Below are 20,433 nucleotides of genomic sequence, written 5' to 3' on the forward strand. Positions count from 1 at the left end.
TTATTCAAAGTTTGTTCACTTTGCACGGAAAGGATGACGAAGAATTAGGTTATGTTGACACTTGACTAACGTGTCACACAGTAAAGATTGTTAATAAGATGTCAAGACAGAAAGATATTTGCTAGCAGAATCAGATATTGTTTTGTGGCTGTTGCGGTTTATAATCCCTGTAAATGATTCATTGGGTGGAAAATGTCTAATTTATGTGTTTGCAGATGACGCCAAATGGGTGTAGTTGGCAATGATGCCAATGACAGTGTGATAAATCCAGTGGATACTGGTTAGGTCTTCAGTGTCCAGGAAACAGAAAATGAATATTTTAAATTTGCAAAAACAATTTTTAAAGAATTGATTGTGGGATTTTTAAAGAATTGTACATGTAGATTACATTTATTGGTAATCCTCAATCGCCCTTGAAAGTAGTGATGAATCATTTTGAACCACTGCAATTTGTGTGGTAAAGGCACTCTCATGTGCACACTTTAGACCGGGTTTATGTCATTCAAAAAAGCAACAGGAAGATACTTCAGTTAAGAAGAGTTTCAGGGATCAATGATAATCAGGGGTTGTTGGGACTGGAGTTGAGACCACAGTCTAATCGGGTATTGTGATGGAATGGTGGAAGAGACTAGAGGGGCTGAATGGCCCACTGCTGCTAACTTGATGATGAGGTGCTGGTGTTGGACTGGGGTGGACAAGGTCAGAAATCAGACAAAACCAGGTTATAGTCCAACAGGTTTGTTTGAAACCCCAGCTTTCAGAGTGCTGCGCCTTTGTCACCTGATGAAGGAGCAACACTCTGAAAGCTTGTGATTTCAAATAAACCTGTTGGGCTATAACCTGGTGTCATCTGACTTCTGACCTTGCTCCTACCTTGCACGTTCAGATACATTAAAGGTCAACAAACTAGTCAGTAGTTTATACATCATTGTAGGCTTTGCTTCCTACTTTGACCATAGACAGTGAAGCACACTAAGGATTATGAGGGCTGGTCACGTTTTCTTCTCTTGTTTGTGACTTTATGCCACTGAGGCTCTCTTTTATAGTGGTCTCCTTTTCCACTGTGATGGGGGGGTGGGTTTGCCTCATTCCTTTTATACATACTCCAGTTCCCGGGTCTCCTGAAGTGTGATAATGTTTTCACTGATATCATCGAATTAGCTCTGGATTTCCAAAGATTAGGATACAAATGTAGTCCACCTAACCTCTTGTTAGTACAGTTAATATCAGCAGTAATGACGTTTGCAATCATTCTTCACAATTGCAGCCCAAACCAATACATTTGTCCGAAGTTTGTTGTGAAGACATGAAAAGTTTAAAACTCAGAACTAATTACCACAAGGATATTTGTGGACTGTATTACAAAATGGAATGTTAAACAGATCACATGTTGACTGCATACAATTGAGCACCATTCCCTTTTGATGTTAACACAATTAATATAATTGAAGGTCAAGCATAACTGTCTTACAGTTTTCATCTTGAGGGTGAATTCTCCTTAATGCATCCTCAATGTTTATTTCTTGATAAGGAAGCCCATTTTAAATGGTTGGCTTGGTTTCTGCAAAACCTTGATCAAACTTTTCAATTAATGAAGCTTAAAGGCTGTGCAAACATAATTAAGACTTATACCAACACCAGTAACATGGATACAGTTCTGAGCTAGTGATGTTAACCTAAATTATGACCAGTATTCCAGCACACTGGCTCACTTAACTGCTCAATGGACTTTTTAAATCTGTTATCCTGTCTCATTTCAATCAAATGTATCTACGAATTAAATGTTTTCTTTCTATAATTGAATTTTAAGACTTAAATTGAAAAGATTATACTTCAGAAGATAACTATTTAAATATTAAGTCCAAGCTTTATTTCAGGTAACCACACTCCAAAAGTCTTAGGGGCAGCACAGTGGCTCAGCGGTTAGCACTATTGCCCCACAACCATTCCTTCGCTGTCACTGGGTCAAAATCCTGGAATTGCCTCCCTGATGGCATTGTGGGTCAATCCACAGTGGGTGGACTGCAGCAGTTCAAGAAGGCAGTTCACTACTCAAGGGGCAACTAGGGATGGGCAAGAAATGCTGGCCAGCCAGCGACACTCTCAACCCACAAATGAATAGAAAAAAAGCCTGAATTACAGGCAGTCCCTGGGTTGCTGAATTCAAAATTGTATGTGTTTCTTAAGGAGGCCTGAAATCTCCCATTGTGGAGCCTGTAAAACATGGTAGGATTTGCTTTTAACTGAAGATGACGCAATTAACGCAAGATGACACATTGATTTGAAAGCAGAATACAGGGTTAACGGAAAGATTCTTGGCAGTGTGGAGGAGCAGAGGGATCTCGGGGTTCATGTCCACAGTTCCCTGAAAGCTGCTACCCAGGTGGATAGAGTTGTTGAGAAGGCGTATGGTGCGTTAGCTTTCATTAATAGAGGGATTGCGTTCAAGAGCCGTGAAGTTATGCTCCAGCTGTACAAAACCTTGGTTCGGCCACATCTGGAGTATTGTGTCCAGTTCTGGTCACCTCATCACAGGAAAGATGTGGAAGTGTTGGAAAAGGTGCAGAGGAGATTTACCAGGATGTTGCCTGGAATGGACAGAAGGTCTTACGAGGAAAGTTTGAGAGAGCTAGGGCTTTTCTCTTTAGAACGTCGAAGGATGAGAGGTGACTTGATAGAGGTGTACAAAATGATCAGAGGTATAGATAGAGTAGACAGCCAGAGACTTTTTCCTAGGGTGGAGGTAGCTATTGCAAGGGGACATAGTTTTAAAGTGAGTGGAGGTAGATATAGGGTAGACGTCAGAGATAGGTCCTTTACTCAGAGTGATATGGGCGTGGAATGCATTGCCGGAGAGGGTAGTGGAGTCGACCTCATTAGGGGCATTTAAGCGGCTATTAGATAGGCATATGGATGATAGTATAAGGTAGGAGTGGAGGTTAGATAGACCTGAGGATTAGGGTAAAAGTTCGGCACAACATCGTGGGCTGAAGGGCCTGTACTGTACTGTACTGTTCTATGTTCTAATTGGACAGACAGTGCTGTGAAGTACCAAATTTAAGGTACAATTTAGCCCAGAAACATAATTAGTTAACTTCTAGAGTGTCCCTGTTGTGTTTGGTGACTCTTTTGGAGATTGAAGAAACACTTCTCCCTTTCACAGATCTCCCTGAAGAAATGCAGCTTTAATATTGACCCACACTCCTGCATTTGTTATTGACAAAGCCCAGAATAGGGAGTCCAAAACTAGAGGGCATACATTTAAGGTGAGAGGGGAAAAAATTTAAAAGGTACCTGAGGGGACAACTTTTTCACACAGAAGGTGGGGCATATATGGAATGAGCTGCCAGAGGAAGTGGTAGAGGTGAGTACAATTACAACTATTAAAAGACATTTGGACAGGTACATGAATAGAAAAGATCCAGAGGGATATGGGCCTAAATGCAGGCAAATGGAGCTAGTTTAGTTTAGGAAATCTGGTTGGCACGGTTGAGTTAGACTGGAAGGTCTGTTTCCGTACTGTATGACACTATGATTCTATAATTGCTTCTCTTACCATCCTGGAATCCATTCTTGTAGCTTTGACTCCCAGTTTTTATTCAAAACTTCATTCCATTGATCTTACTTTTATGTTCCTTCGGGGGATGCCTTTTTCATTCATAACCATCTACATGATCAGGCTGGTTGCACACCCCAAATTCTCTCCAGCTTTTTAGTTCCAAATCTTTTTATTAATTTGTCTTCCAGTTTTGCATAGCCATATGGGCTCCTGCTCCTGTGGCATTTTTTGTCCTTCTTAAACTATACCCTCCATCTTGCCTTCCATCTCTTTCTGGATTGCTACAGTTCAACGTATGTCACCTATTAATAGGATTTCTTTTACCAGGGGTATGTGCATTCCCGGATTCATTGCCTGGGCTTACATTGGGTGCTGTTGCTTTCCATCATTGTATGTCAAGTTCCCAATCTATGACCCTAATCTTCTGCCCCTCATCCTGTTCATCCAGCTCTTACATTTGCAGTTGCCCCCCCTACTGTATTTGTAATAGTCGCATTTCTCCATTGCCTAACCCCTACGAGTAAATGTTTGACTTTAGTACCGCTTTTGGCAGTGTCCTTTTGGGAGCAATGGCCTCATTGGCTATCAGAACTGATACGTCCATCATCAGAAACTGAATTGTGGCAGTCTGATCCTGGTAGCTGTACAGCCTGTGGATATCAGAGGTATCTATAGCTCCTTCAGAATCTGCAAATTTGTAAGCCAGGTCAAGCAATTTTGGACAATTCCCATGCTGTACAATTATTATTTTTCCATCTTTACCGATAACTTTATCCAGGCATTGCCATGTTTTTAAACTCCCTTCTCTTATAATAAAGCGTAATCTCCCAGATTGAAACTAGTTTCCAGTGGCTTTAGCTCCTATTCAGACTTGCCAAATTCTTTGAGACTTTGGATTAACAAAAATAGTTCCACCTGCATACAGGGGGAAGAAAAGGAGCTAATTATAGCCTTTTCCCAAGCTGGAGTCTGATTTCATTACTAATGGAACTTCAGGCTTCCCACCAAAAACTGACCTATAGATACTATATTCTTCAACCATTTGCAGCAAATTCTTACCATATACAGTCTACACTACACAGATGAGAATTTACAGTTTGGCTGATCTGCCAAAATTTTATGAACCATTTCATCTATTATTGCATGGTTTCTTTCACACATGCTGCTGAAAAGGCTTTCCCCTCCTTTATTCATAATCATTATTTTCATATTTGCACATGTATCCCTAAATTCATCATTAGTAAAAAACCACTCCCCACTCTCATAGATATTGCCTGAAAAAGCAGTCATTGATATATAAATCAGGAAGTTTCCCCTTTTCTTTCTAATATGTGTATAGTTATTAACCACATTCTTCCAAAGCTTCATCATTTTTCTCAGTGTTTTGTTTCTCATTCAGTATATTTAGCTCAATTGGCTGGACAGCTGGTTTGCAATGCAGAGTGATGCCAATGGTATGGGTTCAAATCTTACACAGGCTGAGGTTACTGTGAAGGAATCTCCTTCTCAACCTCTCACCTTAGGTTAAACCACCACCAGTTATGTCTCTCGTGAGAGGGCAGTCTTCTGGGACTATGGTGACTTTACCTTTTACTCTAGCTAAATTATTTTGTCTCCTCTTTTTATATGTCTTTTGTCCTGTGTTGTGAGGCAGTCAGCCACTATATTAGAAAGATCTAAATTGTGAAACTCCTACTTCAAATATTGTCATTTCTTTTTTATATCTTCAATTTCCTGATCCTTATGCTTGGTGACCCATCTTTTTGAGCATAATAGTATGGTCCAGAGACCAGAGGGTTTTGTTTTCTTGACCTTGATATTCCTGCAGTCTACCAATTCCAGGATAAGCACAGCCTTTACTGGCGTGCTCTCCCTTGATGAGGAATTAAGGTAATAACTTCACTTATCTTACATTTCCCTGTAGGTTGTCACTGTGGATCACTCTGGATGCTGCACTAATGTTGCCTAGTTTAATAAAGTATCTTCTACTGCCAGCATGTTCCACACAATCGCTTGTACGCCCTTAGGTTTTTTTTCCCCTACATGAATACCAGCTAAGCTGACAACATTGAGAACCAAAAATGCTGGAAATCACAGTGGGTCCGGCAGCACCTGAGGAGATATAGCAAGCTAATCACTTGATCTACACAAGCAGCATCGTTTCTCCCCCAGCACTCCATCCACCCACTTTTGCATAGGTGTTGCCCCCTTGACACTTCTCGTCAGCTCTGATGAAGAGTCATCTCGACTCAAAACATTAGCTTGCTCTCTCTCCACAGATTCTGCTATGATTTCCAGCACTTTTTGTTTTTGTTTTCCAAACAGATTCCAGCATCTGCAGTAATTTGCTCCTGAACAACAGTGGCTCCTAGACAACATTGAGACCTATAGTTACTAGGTCAAAACTCTGTCCCACCTTGTTGCACTTTTTACTGACATTTCTTTGCACAAACTAAAACGGCAGTATCAGATAAATACTCAGAGGCAATATCAGTTATATGACGCTACATTTATTACCATCACAAATGTACAAGCCTTACTTCTTGCACAGCATACTTCCAGTTAAAAGCAGAGATGATCAGGCTGCAGACTGGAGGGAACTCCTGTTCTCCAGGACCCTGATCTAGGGCCTCACAGTCTAGAGTTGTTCCTAGATTCTTGCTGTCTACTCTGATCTCCTGATTCAAAGTCATCCTTCTCACGAGTATTAGTCCCATGATTCTTGCTATCACTGTGCTACTTCTTTCCACATTTTATACCCTCCAACACCTTTCTCGTACCCCTGTACATGACTCTGGTCACATATTTTTACCAACTAACTAAATTATCTATAGATAATCTGGCCAAGCTTCTTTCTAATTACCTGCCCATCTGGAGTATTGTTATGTTAGAACATAAGAACTAGGAGCAGGAGTAGGCCGTCTGGCCCTTCGAGCCTGTTCCGCCATTCAATAAGATCATGGCTGATCCTTTCGTGGACTCAGATCCACTTACCCGCGTTCTCACCGTATCCCTTAATTCCTTTATTGTTCAAAAAAAATCTACCTTTTTTTAAAAGCGTTTACTGAAGTAGCGTCAACCACTTCACTGGGCAAGGAATTCCATAGATTAACAACCCTCTGGGTGAAGAAATTCCTTCTCAGTTCAGTCCTAAATCTGCTCCCTCTAATCTTGAGGCTATGCCCTCTTGTCCTAGCTTCATGTTATCTTATCATGTGAGGTTGTAACTGTAAATTTGTTTTCTGGTTTCTGTCTGCGTGGCAGTTCTTTATGCTAATCTAGATTATTCTAAGCTATGACCTTTAAACTCTTGCTTGCCGTACTGCGTGCTGATTAATTTGGTCAAGCTGGAGATATATTTTCGTATTGGTGCCCTACACATCTCATCGTGCTAAGGTCACCAAATTATACTTTTTAGACAGGTCTCCGAGATGAGGCAAAAAGACAAACGATGGATAGTTCAAGGATTTATTAAGCATGCGTATGTACAAAACTTGTCAAACCCGGCAGTAGTTGTAAACTTTGGTTCCTATTTTGATTGTTCACAGTAGAGCACACTAGGATAGCCATGTGGTCTGTTTTTGTAGTTTTGCACTACTGAGGCTGTTGTTTGTAATGGTTTCTCTCTGCTGTGACAAGGGTTTTTAACTTGTTTATATTTTACAATTTCTAAAGTTTGTCTCCTTTTTTTGTGTGATGTAATTTGTACATGACATGATCAAGTTAGTACAACATATGGACTATTTACTTCTGAACTTTCACTGACTAACTTAAAACCTTGGAATTTGTTTTGAGAGAATTGAGCTGGGATGCTGTGAGATGACCACCAGAGACACCTGATGGGAAAGTAGCCAATCTTTTAAATTTGCAAAGGAATTTTGAAGGCTATCCAAGGAATAATGCCTTGGACTTTAACGTTCATTCTCTGGAATTTATTGCCTTCAAATGTTTCTAAAAACCTAAAAATCTGCAGATGCTGTAAATCAGGAACAAAACCAGAACCTGCTGGAAAAGCTCAGCAGGTCTGGCAGCATCCGTGAACTGAGCTCAGAACTGAGGAAGGGTCACCGCACCCAAAATGTTAACCCTGATTTTTCTTCACAGATGCTGCTGGACCTGCTGAGCTTTTCCAGCAACTTCTTGTTTTGTTCTTCAGATGTTTCTGCCTGAAGACAAGACTTCTTGACTATTTGCAGTGCTTGACCAAGGACTTTAAATCTCAAACTCATTATGCAAAGATGTGAATTGAAACCTTTTATCTATATCAATGGATAGCAGAAGAACTCTGACAATGAGCCATTGAAACTCCTTCTAAAAGCAGATTGCCAATAGCCAGTTTTCACACATTGAACCTGACATTAACACTACTTTTTCTGAGAAGACATGATTAGAAGTCTGTGACTTTTTTTTTCACAGACCCATCCAAAAGCATGAACTAACACTCAGAACTTGCAGTAACATGTGAAATAAGGACCTTTTCTCTCACTTGACAGGCAAAATGTGCTTCAACTTATCTCATGCGAAAGGCAGCCACTGTAATAATGCAGCACTATCTCAGTGATGGCAATGAGGCGGCAAGCTAGTTTGTGTTCCTGACTTTCTGGAGTAGGATGCCATAACCCTCTGACTCAGGGTGGTACCCACTAAGCCACATCTGCTGGCAGACAAACAAACAGTAAAAGAATCAGAGAGCGGTTACAATGCAGCAAGATACACATAATGAGAAATATTGCTTTTGCTGTGATTTTTTTTAAAAGGAGTAGACTTTTAAAGTTGTACCTGGCCTTGAAGAAGCAGCACCTGATTTGCAGTACCAGAAGGAGAATGAATGAGAATTAATGTTAGGAAAATGTAACTCTTATAGGGGGTGGTCAGGGGATATGTGTTGGGGGTGGTGAGAAGAAAGATACCTGCTAGAGATTGTTGAGAATTGGGGGGGGTCCACTTAAACCTGTGTTAACTGTGAAATAACTTCACAGACACCAGTATCCTGTAACCAAGTCACCCTTTACTTACTCATGAACAGTCCTTGACTTTAGTACTGCCTCTTCAGAGTCAGCTATCAGAGTGGCAGTAGCTCTGACATTCCCCCTTTTTCCCTGATTGGGGCTGTTAACCTGGTCCAGTCAGGGAACTTGCATTCTATAAGGTCCAGCTGGCTGACCTTGTTACAATCACTACAAACTCAACATCCCATATTTTGTATTTCCTATGTCACATGTGACCTCTTCTGACTGTGTCACATTAATAACGAGTCTTCTGCAAATGTAAACAAACCCCTGTATGAAAACAGGAAAAGTCATGAGAATCATCAAGGTTTTACTTCCAGGAACTTCTCTACTCTATTATCAATGTAATCTATCAAAATTAAGAAGCATTTGTTCTCAAGAAAATAGTAAACTAATCTTCAAATGGAGGCGGGCAAGGGGACAATGATCATTTGACTGAGTATTTGTCCCATGACCATTAGCCAGTAGGGGTTAGACAAGTGATTGGCATAGCATTGATGGCCAACCAACAAAATGAGGTATATTAACAGTGACAGAAGGGGCAAGAAGATCCTGGGAGGCAAGTCACACCATGTCCTTGGAGGATGACCAGGAACTCTCCCACATCATCCCGAGGGAAGAACAAACACTATTGGTACAGAGACTTAAAGGACATAGAACCACTGGGACATGGGATTGTGCTGCCTTTACACATCCACTTTATAGAACAGCTCAGGAATCTGTAAAACGCAGTTATCTATCATGGGTTGTATGTTTCCTTTCTTTGCCTAATGTACTATATCGAAGCTGCTGCTTCTCAATAAACTAATTGCAATGAATTGTTGACTGTCTATATCAGGTAACCATGATCACAAGTGCTTTAAATGCAACAAGACTTATAAATGGTCATGAAGAATTGTGACTCAGTAATTTTCTCAGCAAGTGGGTGAAGGAATTGTATATGGATGGTGGACCAGAGTTTTTACAAACATGTTTGGAGAGTTCATCTTGGAAAAGAGATACCGCAGTATTCAGTCTAAAAATATTTGGGACTTTTAGCAGGATAGACTGGTTGGATCAGTGGTCCTGTGCACAAAACATTACCATGTTTAGTGTCTAACTCTGGACTACTGATACTGCTTAAGTAATGTTATCATGTGGCTTTTGAAGTACATGTAGACTGAAAAATCAATACTGTAGATGTTCAGTGACCAGATCCATGGAAAGATTCTTATTATTGCTGGTACACTGGCATCCTTCATTTAAAGGTTTAAAGATTTGAAATGAATGATTAACTTTTATAAGAGTGTGATAGATTTTTGGTTGTAACTGATATGTAATAGCAAAAGATTGTTGGTTACTCTGCCTTGGAACTTAGAGTGCCGTATGTTCACAGAAATGAAGGTTGAATTGCTGCTAATTTAATGTAGATGCAAGATGGTGTGACTCAACACTCGGCATATATGGGATGGGGCAGCTGTGCTCCCACAATTTCCCCAAATCATCCAAGAAATCACTCATGGGGGATAGTTTAAATGAGAGAGCCTGCAGAAATCTAGAGAAGAGAGGGATTTGGGAGTCCTCATTCATGGATCACAAAAAGCTAGCATCCAAGTTCAGCACATGATAGAGAAGGCAAACACAATGCTGGTCATTATTTCAAAGGGAATGGAGCACGAACACAGGGAGGTTTTGCAAAAACTATACAAGCCACTAGTCAGACCATCGCTGGAATAATGTGAATAGTTTTGGGCCTCTTATCTAAGGATCAATATACTGGCATTGGAGGCAGCCCAGAAGGGGCTTCACTAGGCTGATACCAAGTATGGGTCACCGGACCCAAAATGTTAACTCTGTTTTTTTCCTTCACAGTTGCTGCCAGACCTGCTGGGCCTCTCCAGCAATCTTGTTTTTGTTCCAAGTATGAGGGGACTATCTTGTAAGAAAAGATTGAGTAGTTTGATCCTGTACTCATTGGAATATAGAAGAATGAGAGGCAAACTTATTGAAAGATCCAAGATTCTTAGAGGACCTGACAGGGTAGATGCATAAAGGTTGCTTCCCCTTTTTGGGAAGAGTCCGGGTCCAGAGGGCATAATGTCAGAATAAAAGGTCACGTATTTAAGACCAAGACGAGGACGATTTTTTTTCTGAAGGTTGTGAATGTGTCAAATTATTTACTGCAGAGGGCTGTTGAGGCTGGACCATTAAGTATATTCAAGACAAAGATTTTTAATAGTAAGGAAATCAAGGGTTATGTGGAAAAGGTAGGGAAGCGTATTTGAAGATTAACAGATCTACTATAATCCCATTGAATGGCAGGGCAGATTTGATGGGCTGAATGGCCTACCTCTTCTGTGTCTTATGACCAATCAGAGAGAAGTTCTCCACATAAATAGAATGAGAGGAAATGGGAAGGCTTGCACTTTGAATCAAAGGCAGGTACACCCCTGTTTTTGCTACTGAAAAGTTTCCAATGAACCTGTCAGCAGCAAGCATGGGAGAGAAGAAACCTGTGAATGGAGGAGCAAAGGAGGGCTGGGAAAGTACAAGATAGAAATGAGTTTATTGCCAATGACTGCCTTTAGCCAAGGACAGGAGTTCCAACAGCACAGGGTGGATTGATGTGGGGGATGTGGAGGAGGTAGCTGTGAGCTGGCCATGTGGTGAAAAGGAGAGAGAACTGTGTTTTAAATGAGTCAAAAGAAATGCACAGCTCACTGAGATCCAGGAATACTTTAAATCACCGAGGGAATGCATTCCTCACAAATGAATGTGGAATCTCTTATTTATGTTTGTCATGTTCAGGAGCTTCTATACTTGGAAATATGAAGTGGATCCTAGTGCAATGAGCACTGTATTAATTTTAAAATGTAAATATAACATCTGAAATGCAGTAAGACATAGAAACTGCCTGATTTAAAATAATCTAGCTTTGTGCATGAGCGATGGAAATGTTTTAGCTTTGAACTCCCCAGTCTATGAAGCTGTGTTTGAGGTGATGGCTTGTAATGTGAAGTGTGTCAGCTAATTATGGGGGAACAAAACAAGTTTTCTTGCTAATTTTACCAGTTGTCATGTAGTATTTTAAATACTGAAGTACCTAGGAAATTTAATGCTTTCATTGCGTGATGTGACTTTAAGTTTATTGGGGAGTTGATTGCTTTTTAAGGGTATTGATGAGTTCTTCTAATTCAGTATCTGTGCAAGTTCCGGTAGGCCGCACAAATGCAAAAGGTACTATGACTGACTATGTGATGGTATTATCTAATAAATAAGTTAGTGAGCAGAGAAAATAGCCCCCTGAAAACCCAAAATCAGCTCTTGAGAAAATTTCAGAAGAACCTTGACTGGTGTAGAACTTGTGGGTTTTTTTTGAGGCGGGGGTGAGGCGTGGAGCAAGGGAGGAGGGAAAAGAGTCTTGTGAATCCTGGTATGATTGCAATAGGTATGAGATTGAATTAATCCAGAGTCTGAACAGTCACAGTTCTCAAGAAGTATGGTGAATAGATCATTTTTCTGCAGTACTCCTGAAACTTTACGTAACAACTGAAAGGTGAACTGGTACTATTCTCTGATTTATCATCACCTACTTAAAACAAAATGTTCTCTAACAAATTATAACTAAACATACTTCTGAAATGTTACGGGCTGGAACTAAAAGCCATTTGTATAATTTTCAACTCCTGATCCAGCTGAACCACTAAATGAAATGAGTTATAAATAAATGAGTTTATGTTGCAAAAACACAAGTGGTCACCGTGATCCATCCACACATGCATAGCTGCACCTTTGACATCATGCTAGCATAACCTTACATTTTAAATGAGTTGTAAGATCTCAGAGTACAATGGGATCTTGATCAACTGGGTCAGTGGGCCAAGGAATTCCAGATGGACTTTAATGTAGATAAATATGAGGTGTTGCATTTTGGTAAGACAAACCTGGGCAGGACTTACACAGTAGAGCCTGGGGAGTGTTGTCAAACAGAGAGACATAGGAATGCAGGTAATAGTTCTTTAAAAGTGGCATCGCAGGTGGACAGGATGTTGAAGAAGTCATTTGGCATGCTAGCCTTCGTCAGTCATTAAGAACAGGGGTTGGAATGTCATGTTACGGCTGTTCAAGAAATTGGTCAGGCCAGATTTGGAGTACCGCATCCAATTTTGGTCACCATGCTATAGAAAGGATATTCATTAAACTGGGAAGGGTGCAGAAAAGATTTACAAGGATGTTACTGAAACTGGAGGATTTGAGTTACAAGCAGAGGCTGGGACTTTTTTCCCTGGAGCATAAGAAGTTGAGGAGTGATCTTACAGAAGTTTATAAGACCATGAGGGGCATAGATAAGGTAAATAGCCAAGGTCTTTTCCCCAGGGTAGGGGAGTCCAAACCTTGAGGGACTCGGTTTGTGGTGAGAGGGTAAAGATTTAAAAGGCACCAAAGGGACAACTTCTTCAAACAGAGAGTGGTGTGTATATGGAATGAGCTGCCAAAGGAAGCAATAAAGGTGAGTACAATTACAACATTTTAAAAGACATTTGGACAGCAACATGGATAGGAAAGGTAGAGAGGGATATGGGCCAAATGTGACTGGTTCAGTTTGGGAAACCGAGTCAGCATAGATGAGTTGTGGCAAAGGGTCTGTTTCCATGCTGTCGGACTCTGTGACTCTATCAGAGGAAATACTGAAAATCTCCCCTCTTTCAACAAAAAGAAGGCTGACTAATTGTCAAACAACATCATACTGTATGTGTGCAGTCTATTTAACAGTCACCAGAAATGCTGATTTACAAAACAAAATACAGACTGATTATAATTGCCCCTGTGTTTTCCCTCGTACTTACAACTAGTTTAAAGGATTTTTTTATTTAAGAAACTATTACAGTCTCGTTAATTGTTACATGCTTAAAATAAATTTTGGCGCAACAGATGTGGTCATTTTTGTGACAGTGTGATGTGCACCCCTCCCCCTTCACAATTGCAAACTGCACGCTTCAGCTAACAATGGCTATTTGCCTATAAAGCCAGCCTTAATGTAAAATGGCATGAGAATTTAGTGATTGTTTAGAATCACAGGAGAATTATAGCATAGAAGAATGTTGTTCAGCCCATGTCGACCCTCGACAACGGCACTTCAGCTTGTCATATTACCCCACCCTTTTCCTCTAAGCTAAGATGTACAGTAAGTTTCTCGGCACATTACCCAACAAAACAAAGCTTAATTTGTAATGAGAAAAAACATGCTGTTCCACTCTTCTTATGTGGTCGACGCTGTCTGTTCGTATGTAACAGCACTTTGATGTCAATGAATAACTAGACTGAAAGTTCATACAGCTAGATTATGGGAAAAGTGAGGATAGTCCATTTATTTTAGATTGTAAGTTATTTTTAAAAAAAAAAATAAAAATTTGCTCCTGAGTTGTACTTGTATTTTGCCTGTCCCAAGAGATTTTCTAAAGCATCTCATTGCAGCTACAAAATAATACTGGTCTGAGGCCAGTGATTAGCTTTGTATTGTTTATGAATGTAAATTGCAAACTCATGTTAAAAATAAATAAGTTGCATTTATGTTGGGCATTTTACATCCTCTGAATAACACAGAACGCCTCATAGCCAATGAATTATCTTTGTGTTGTAGGTAGCCAAACCTTCCAATTTGCACACCATGGTGGTGAAGTTGTAGATTTGCACTGAATCCTGAGCTGCTGTGTGTGTCTATTAAGGACCTGTTTGGTCTACGGTGCTAACTGCCTCTAGGAAAATAACATGATCTACAGTCTGCAGCAAGCAAGTTGCCCTGAGATACAGCCTGTTCCAACAAGTGAACTGAGTTTGAGTGAAATGCACTCAAGTTGCAACTTTAAAGAGCTGAAGAGTACTGGAAGTGGATGGGAGATGTGATATGATGATGCGGAGGTGCTGGCATATATCCAGTCCCAAGGTTTGTGGACATGGGGTGCATGTAGTCACTGTCCGTGGACCATTCCCTGAGTTCTGCGACTGGGTGTTCAAGGCTGAGTTCCTTAGAAACAAGTGGTGAGCTGGAATCGCCAAATGCCCACTCGGACCTCCATGTCGTGACTCCTTAGCATCTATTTTGTTCACAGCACGTGGTAGAACAGGAGGTTCCATATTAGTGAAGCAAGAATGGCTGTGCAGGACATTGAGGCTACTTTTGGAATACTGCGTTCAATTCTGGTTTCCCTGTTATAATAAGAATGTTGTCAAACTTGAAAAGATTCAGAAAAGATTTACAAGGATGTTACCAGGGTTGGAAGTTTGACCTGAAAGGAGAGGCTGAATAGGCTGGGGTTATTTCCCCTGGATCGTTGGAGGCTGGGGAATGACCTTATGGAGGTTTATAGAATCATGAGGGGCATGGATAGGGGGAATAAAAAAGGTCTTTTTCCCATGGGAGAGGAGTCCAAAACTAGAGGGCATAGGTTTAAGGTGAGAGGGGAAAGATTTAAAAGGAACCTAAGGGGTAATTATTTCACACAGAAGATGGTGTGTGTATGGAATGAGCTGCCAGAGGAAGTGGTGGAGGCTGGTACAATTACAGTATTTAAAAGGCAACTGGATGGGTATATGAATAGGAAGGGTTCAGAGGGATATGGGCCAAATGCGAATAGATTAATTTAGGATATCTGGTCGGCATGGATGAGTTGGACCAAAGGGTCTGTTTCCATGCTGTACATCTATATGACACTGTGACTCTATCTGTAGTTAAACAGGCTGATAGGAGGTAAGAATGCCCCTTTAATAAGTATCTCGCTGTTGCTTTGCAAAAATCTTGTGTCAACCTCCCAGGTCGCTGTTGGGAGCAACTAGCTGCATTTTCCAATGTCAAGGAGATAGGCCTTGCTTGAATTTTCACACAGTTTGCCCACATTGTTCAGTCCTCTTTAAGATTCCACCCTGTGTCCTCGAGCATCCTGGTTAGAATCCAAGAACAACCTGGGCTCTGGGAGTTAACTACGAGGAGAAATTAAACAAATTTGGTTTGGATTCCTTGGAATTGAGAATGATTAAAGGATCGTTTTTGATTAAAGGTTTCAAGATGTTAATGGGCACAGATTGTTTTGTTGTAACTAGCCTTCCTCTGCTGGGTGGGGAGTCTAGGAATAGGGACCATAGTCTGAGATTTGGAGCCAGACCTTTCAGAAGTGAAATTAAGGAACATTTCTCCACACAGCGGTAGATATTTGGAACCCACTTCACAAATAGCACTTGATGCTAGATTAATTGTTAATTCAAGACTAGATTGATAGATTTTTGTTAGCCAGCAGTACCAAGGGATACCTGGGCATTTGGAGTGCTGTTACAGGAGAGCCTCAAGGAGCTAAATGGCCTCATCATCTTCGCCTGTTCTTAGTATCATTTGCACAGTTAAATGAAAAACTTACACCGTCTGCAAAGGCTGTTCATTAAATTTCTGCAATCTCTGATTCTTAGTCCCAAACATTCATACTTCTGTCGGCACCTTCTGCATCTGCTGGGAAATATTTTACTACAGCAGAACACTAGATACTTTTTCTAGCTATCAAGAGGATCTTTCCTCGCTACTTCACTGACAACTGGCTTATCAGTAGTAGCCTATGTAAGAGATGGTAATGGAGAGATATATTTTACACCTGGTCGGAAGAGCAGAGGATGTATGCTGGCAGAAGTGGTGACTGCGGATATACTTGCAGGAAGAAAACAATGCAGAAATCTGAATAATAAGATTTGCAAATGAATGCTTTGAAAGAGAAATTGGCAAGGATGGTGTTGATGGCTTTGCTTGAAATTATGTTGAATTGGAAAGAGGCTGTGGATTTCTGAATAAATTGGATTTTATTTTGGATGGAATTGAATAGATTGTTACAAGAGAACATCGAAGAAATCAAGATTAATGACTTGGGCAGTTGATACTCCTGAAACAGAAGTAAGCAGTCATGGTGATTAAACCAGAACTGGAGGTTGAGTCTCTGCTGCATATCAAGTAGTATGCTGAGCCATCTGTTTTAATCGGGACAGGCAGAAGAATATCTCAAGAATATTTTTAAATATTTATCCACTATCATCACTGTCATTTCTTGTCAATGTTGTGTTTTTGATGCAGTTTTTGTTTTAAAATGTAGTCTTCTTAGTGGTAAAGAATCATTGTGCATTGTAATCATTTTCAAATAAAGATGTTTGACCAAAACTTGATTGATAGAATTAACGTGGGGAGAGGCGGCCAGCCATCTCTAGTCTGCTATTTTCAACATTCTTGTGAATTTATTGATCTTACTGATATATTACTTTCCACTTGTTTTCCAGTGTATTATATATGATCTTCTCTGGTTATTATCTAGGAGCAAATGGATCACCACCCTGGGCAGATGAGTCAAGTTACAGCCACATCAACTTGCATTTGTTTAGCACCTCACTTCACAGTAAAATGTTAGGTGCTTTACAGAAGCATAAGTAGACCAAAACTGACACTAATAGAACATAACCAGACTCTACTCCCATCTTACCCAAAACACCAACATTCAGATCCTACTAATTTTATTCAAGTGCACCAAATAAATCCTCGTGCGCAGACAATTAATGAATTCACAACAGACTGCATTATGCTTATCTAGAAAGCATCTGAAAATAAACCATCACAAAAAGCATTATCTAATGAGCCCCTGGGAGTTCTTTGTGGAATATTAAAAGATTTGACACCTTTTTATTTAAAAATGTATTCTTTCAATGGATGTTGCCATCACCACCAAGATTGTTTTTAGTCTATTTCTAATTGTCCTTGAACTCTGGGCTTGAAGTCACATGTAGGCCTCACACAGGTAAGTGGGCAATTTGCCTTCCCTAAAAGACATTAATGAGGCAAATGAATTTTTGCACCAACTGTTGATGATAATCTCTGTGGAAACTAGGTTTCAAATCCAGAATTATTAACTGAATTTAAATTTCATCAGCTGTGAAGTGGGATTTGAACACGTGAAGCCAGAGAAATAGCCTGGGCCTTTGGTTTACCATTGCAATGACATTAACATTTCAAGAGCAACTAGGGCTGGGCAAGAAATGCTGGCTAGCCAGTGACATCCACATCCCACAAATGAATAAAGAAAAGAAAACAACATTACAGCATCACCTTTTCCAAATTTGTTTGTTCATATACTGTATTAATTCAAACACAAAATAAAGATAAAAGGTAAAATTCTTGTGCATTTATTTGCCATTTTACAACAAGTTGAGATCTACTGGACCTCTGTTATAATAGCTATTGACTTGTGTTGTGACCTATAAAGTAATATGATTCTCCCATGTTAGCATTTATGCAGATTGAAAGGACAGCATTGTGACTGCAGTACTGATTATGTCAAACTTTCACTTTGGCTTCTGCTTTTCTCTCTTTAGCTGTGACGATTTGAGAATGCCGCAGCCTAGAGTGAGGTTAATAGTGACTGGTGATGATTTTGGATATTGCTTGAGGAGGAATCGAGGTATTATGGAATGCTTCAACGCGAGAGCAATTTCCAATGTTTCCTTATTGGTAAATGGCACTGCAGCTAAAGAGGCTGCTATATCAGCTGTAAGGTGGGTTTATTCTTTCCACACTTCATTTCTGACTCTTGTTAATAACTGATGTTATTTTGCAGGTACAGCAGGCCCCCGACGTATGAAAGCTCGTACGTACAAACAAGATTCCACAGTACTATTAATTTTAAGCGTCTGACGTATGAACACTCACTTGGACTTACACAATGGATATTTTATATTGGACTGATTTTTGTTCCAACTTGCAGACAAAAGGACTTATGAACGTGCTCAGGAGCAGAACCAATTTGTAACCCCAGGACAGCCTGTATAATTTATTTCTATATGCCCAACAATTCAGTCATTTAGGACTGCAATAGCAACTAACTTTGAAAGTTGGTGCAAGTTATAATGAAAGAAGAGAAGAAAAGCTTGCATTATGGCTTCCAGATCTCCCCAAGTACTTTACAGTCAATTAATGCTTTCTGAAAGGTTTTGGTTATGTTGTAGGCAAAACTAACAACCAATTTGCTCACACTCAGGATCCACTATCAATAGTGAGAAAAAGCACCATTTCGTTTGTATTAGTGATGTTAGGACTTAAAATGTTGGGTGAATTCCTCTGCTGTTTTTTAAATATTACAATATCATAAGATCTATCACAGCTCCAAGAGAACAAACATGTTTAATATCTCATCTAAAAGACAGCATCTCTGACAATGCTGCACTCCCTTGCTACTGCGATGAAGTGGCAGCATAGATTATGTGCTTAAATCTCTGGAATAGGACTTGTGCTGATAGTGAGCCAGAAGTTTATAGGTTTCAGTGCTATCCCACTGAGCCTATGACAGTGGATCCACATTTACAGGTAAATCATGTCCCTTCAGCTGATGCAAGGAATTCCAGCTGTGTATATATTCCATCGTTGTTGTAAGCCTGTTGCAAAGTTACCTACATTAAATTTTGCTAAGTTGTTTGAGACTACCTGAAGGCAGAAGTCTTGCTTTTAGACCAGTTATGAAGTTCATAATGTTCTGTGGTGGTCCTTTGGAAGGTGCTTTGGATCACCCAGAAAAATGTGTAACTTTTAAATGTGCTGTTTAATTTTTTTTTTGGTTTATCATATAGTTATATGCTGTTGCCAGCACACTAATCAGCATTCAGTTGCTGGAAGCCGGACTACATGCATATTTGCAGGCATACTCAAGACTCTGCTTTCCTTGGGTTAGAGGACAAAGTAAAGTTTACAGCATAATTTGGGGCTGCCAGTTTTATCAGACCCAAAGTTGTACCTTAGGGATAGTCATAAACAACTACTTAATCCCAGCCTAAACATGTTGAAATAAACTTTAATCTATGATCATCAATTAAAATTCATGGTCATTCCCTATGACTGGTTTTACAGAGGATGAAAGTGAAATTCTTTCTACTTTAAAATATCTTTATTCTGGGACTACAATAGAAACAAAAATTGCCTTACCAAATGGCAAGGATTAAACAACTAGCAATATTTTTTGCACTCCTAAGAATTTGATTCTGCATTTCAAACTTGATTTGGCAGAGATGCATCATTTAAGCATCACCATAAGACATCGATCATTCATTATGATCACGACTGGTCCAACATTCCTCTCATTCATTTTTCTGTGATTGCCCCGTAACCCTTGATTCCCCTCCTGATCAAAAATCTATCTGTCTCAACCTTTAAATATACACAAGAACTTTGCTCCATAGCTCTCTGTGGCAAGGAGTTCCAAAGACTTTCAACACTCTGAGAGAAGAAATTCCACCTAATCTTGTTCTTAAATTGGTACCCTTTATTCTGAGACTATGCCCTCTGGTCCTGGATTTTTCCCATTAGGGGAAACATCCTCTCAGCATTTACCCTGTAAAACCCCTTTAAGAATCCTATATGTTTCGATGAGATCACCTCTCATTCTTCTCTACTCCAATGAGTGCTCATAGGACAATCCCTCCATAGAAGGGATCACCTATTGGAAAGAATCCAGATCAGGCCATGAATACACACTATGTGCACTTGTTCAGTAAATTCATATTCACAACTTCATGTGTGCAAGTACTGAATGATTTTCCATATTCCCCAGGAGGGATATAAGCCCTGAGTACTTTGCCTTTCACAGTAATCATGCAATATAGAAAGATTTAAAAGGGACCTGAGAGGCAACTTTTTCACACAGAGGACAGTGCATATATTGAAAGAGCTGCCAGAGGAAGTGGTAGATGCGCGTGCAGTTATAACATGTAAGACTTTCGGACAGGTACATAGATAGGAAAGGTTTAGTGGGATATTGGCCAAATGCAGGCAAATGGAGTAGTTCACATTAGGAAATCTGGACAGTATGGACGGGTTAG

The 20,433-nt window shown here is 40.0% G+C and overlaps 1 protein-coding gene across 2 annotated transcripts in view; it reads left to right on the forward strand.

The window, feature by feature from the left end:
- Window positions 1–20,433, forward strand: part of ydjc (YdjC chitooligosaccharide deacetylase homolog) — a 77,061-nt gene that overhangs the window by 14,882 nt on the left and 41,746 nt on the right. For both annotated transcript variants that reach the window (XM_048611591.1, XM_048611590.1), the window contains exon 2: window positions 17,941–18,120. In XM_048611591.1, the coding sequence (XP_048467548.1) occupies window positions 17,957–18,120 (164 nt within the window). In that variant the 5' untranslated portion in view covers window positions 17,941–17,956. The remainder of the gene's footprint in view (window positions 1–17,940; window positions 18,121–20,433) is intronic.

This window comes from Rhincodon typus, chromosome 24 (assembly GCF_021869965.1).
Source record: "Rhincodon typus isolate 14 chromosome 24, sRhiTyp1.1, whole genome shotgun sequence".
Taxonomy (NCBI): Eukaryota; Metazoa; Chordata; class Chondrichthyes; order Orectolobiformes; family Rhincodontidae; genus Rhincodon; species Rhincodon typus.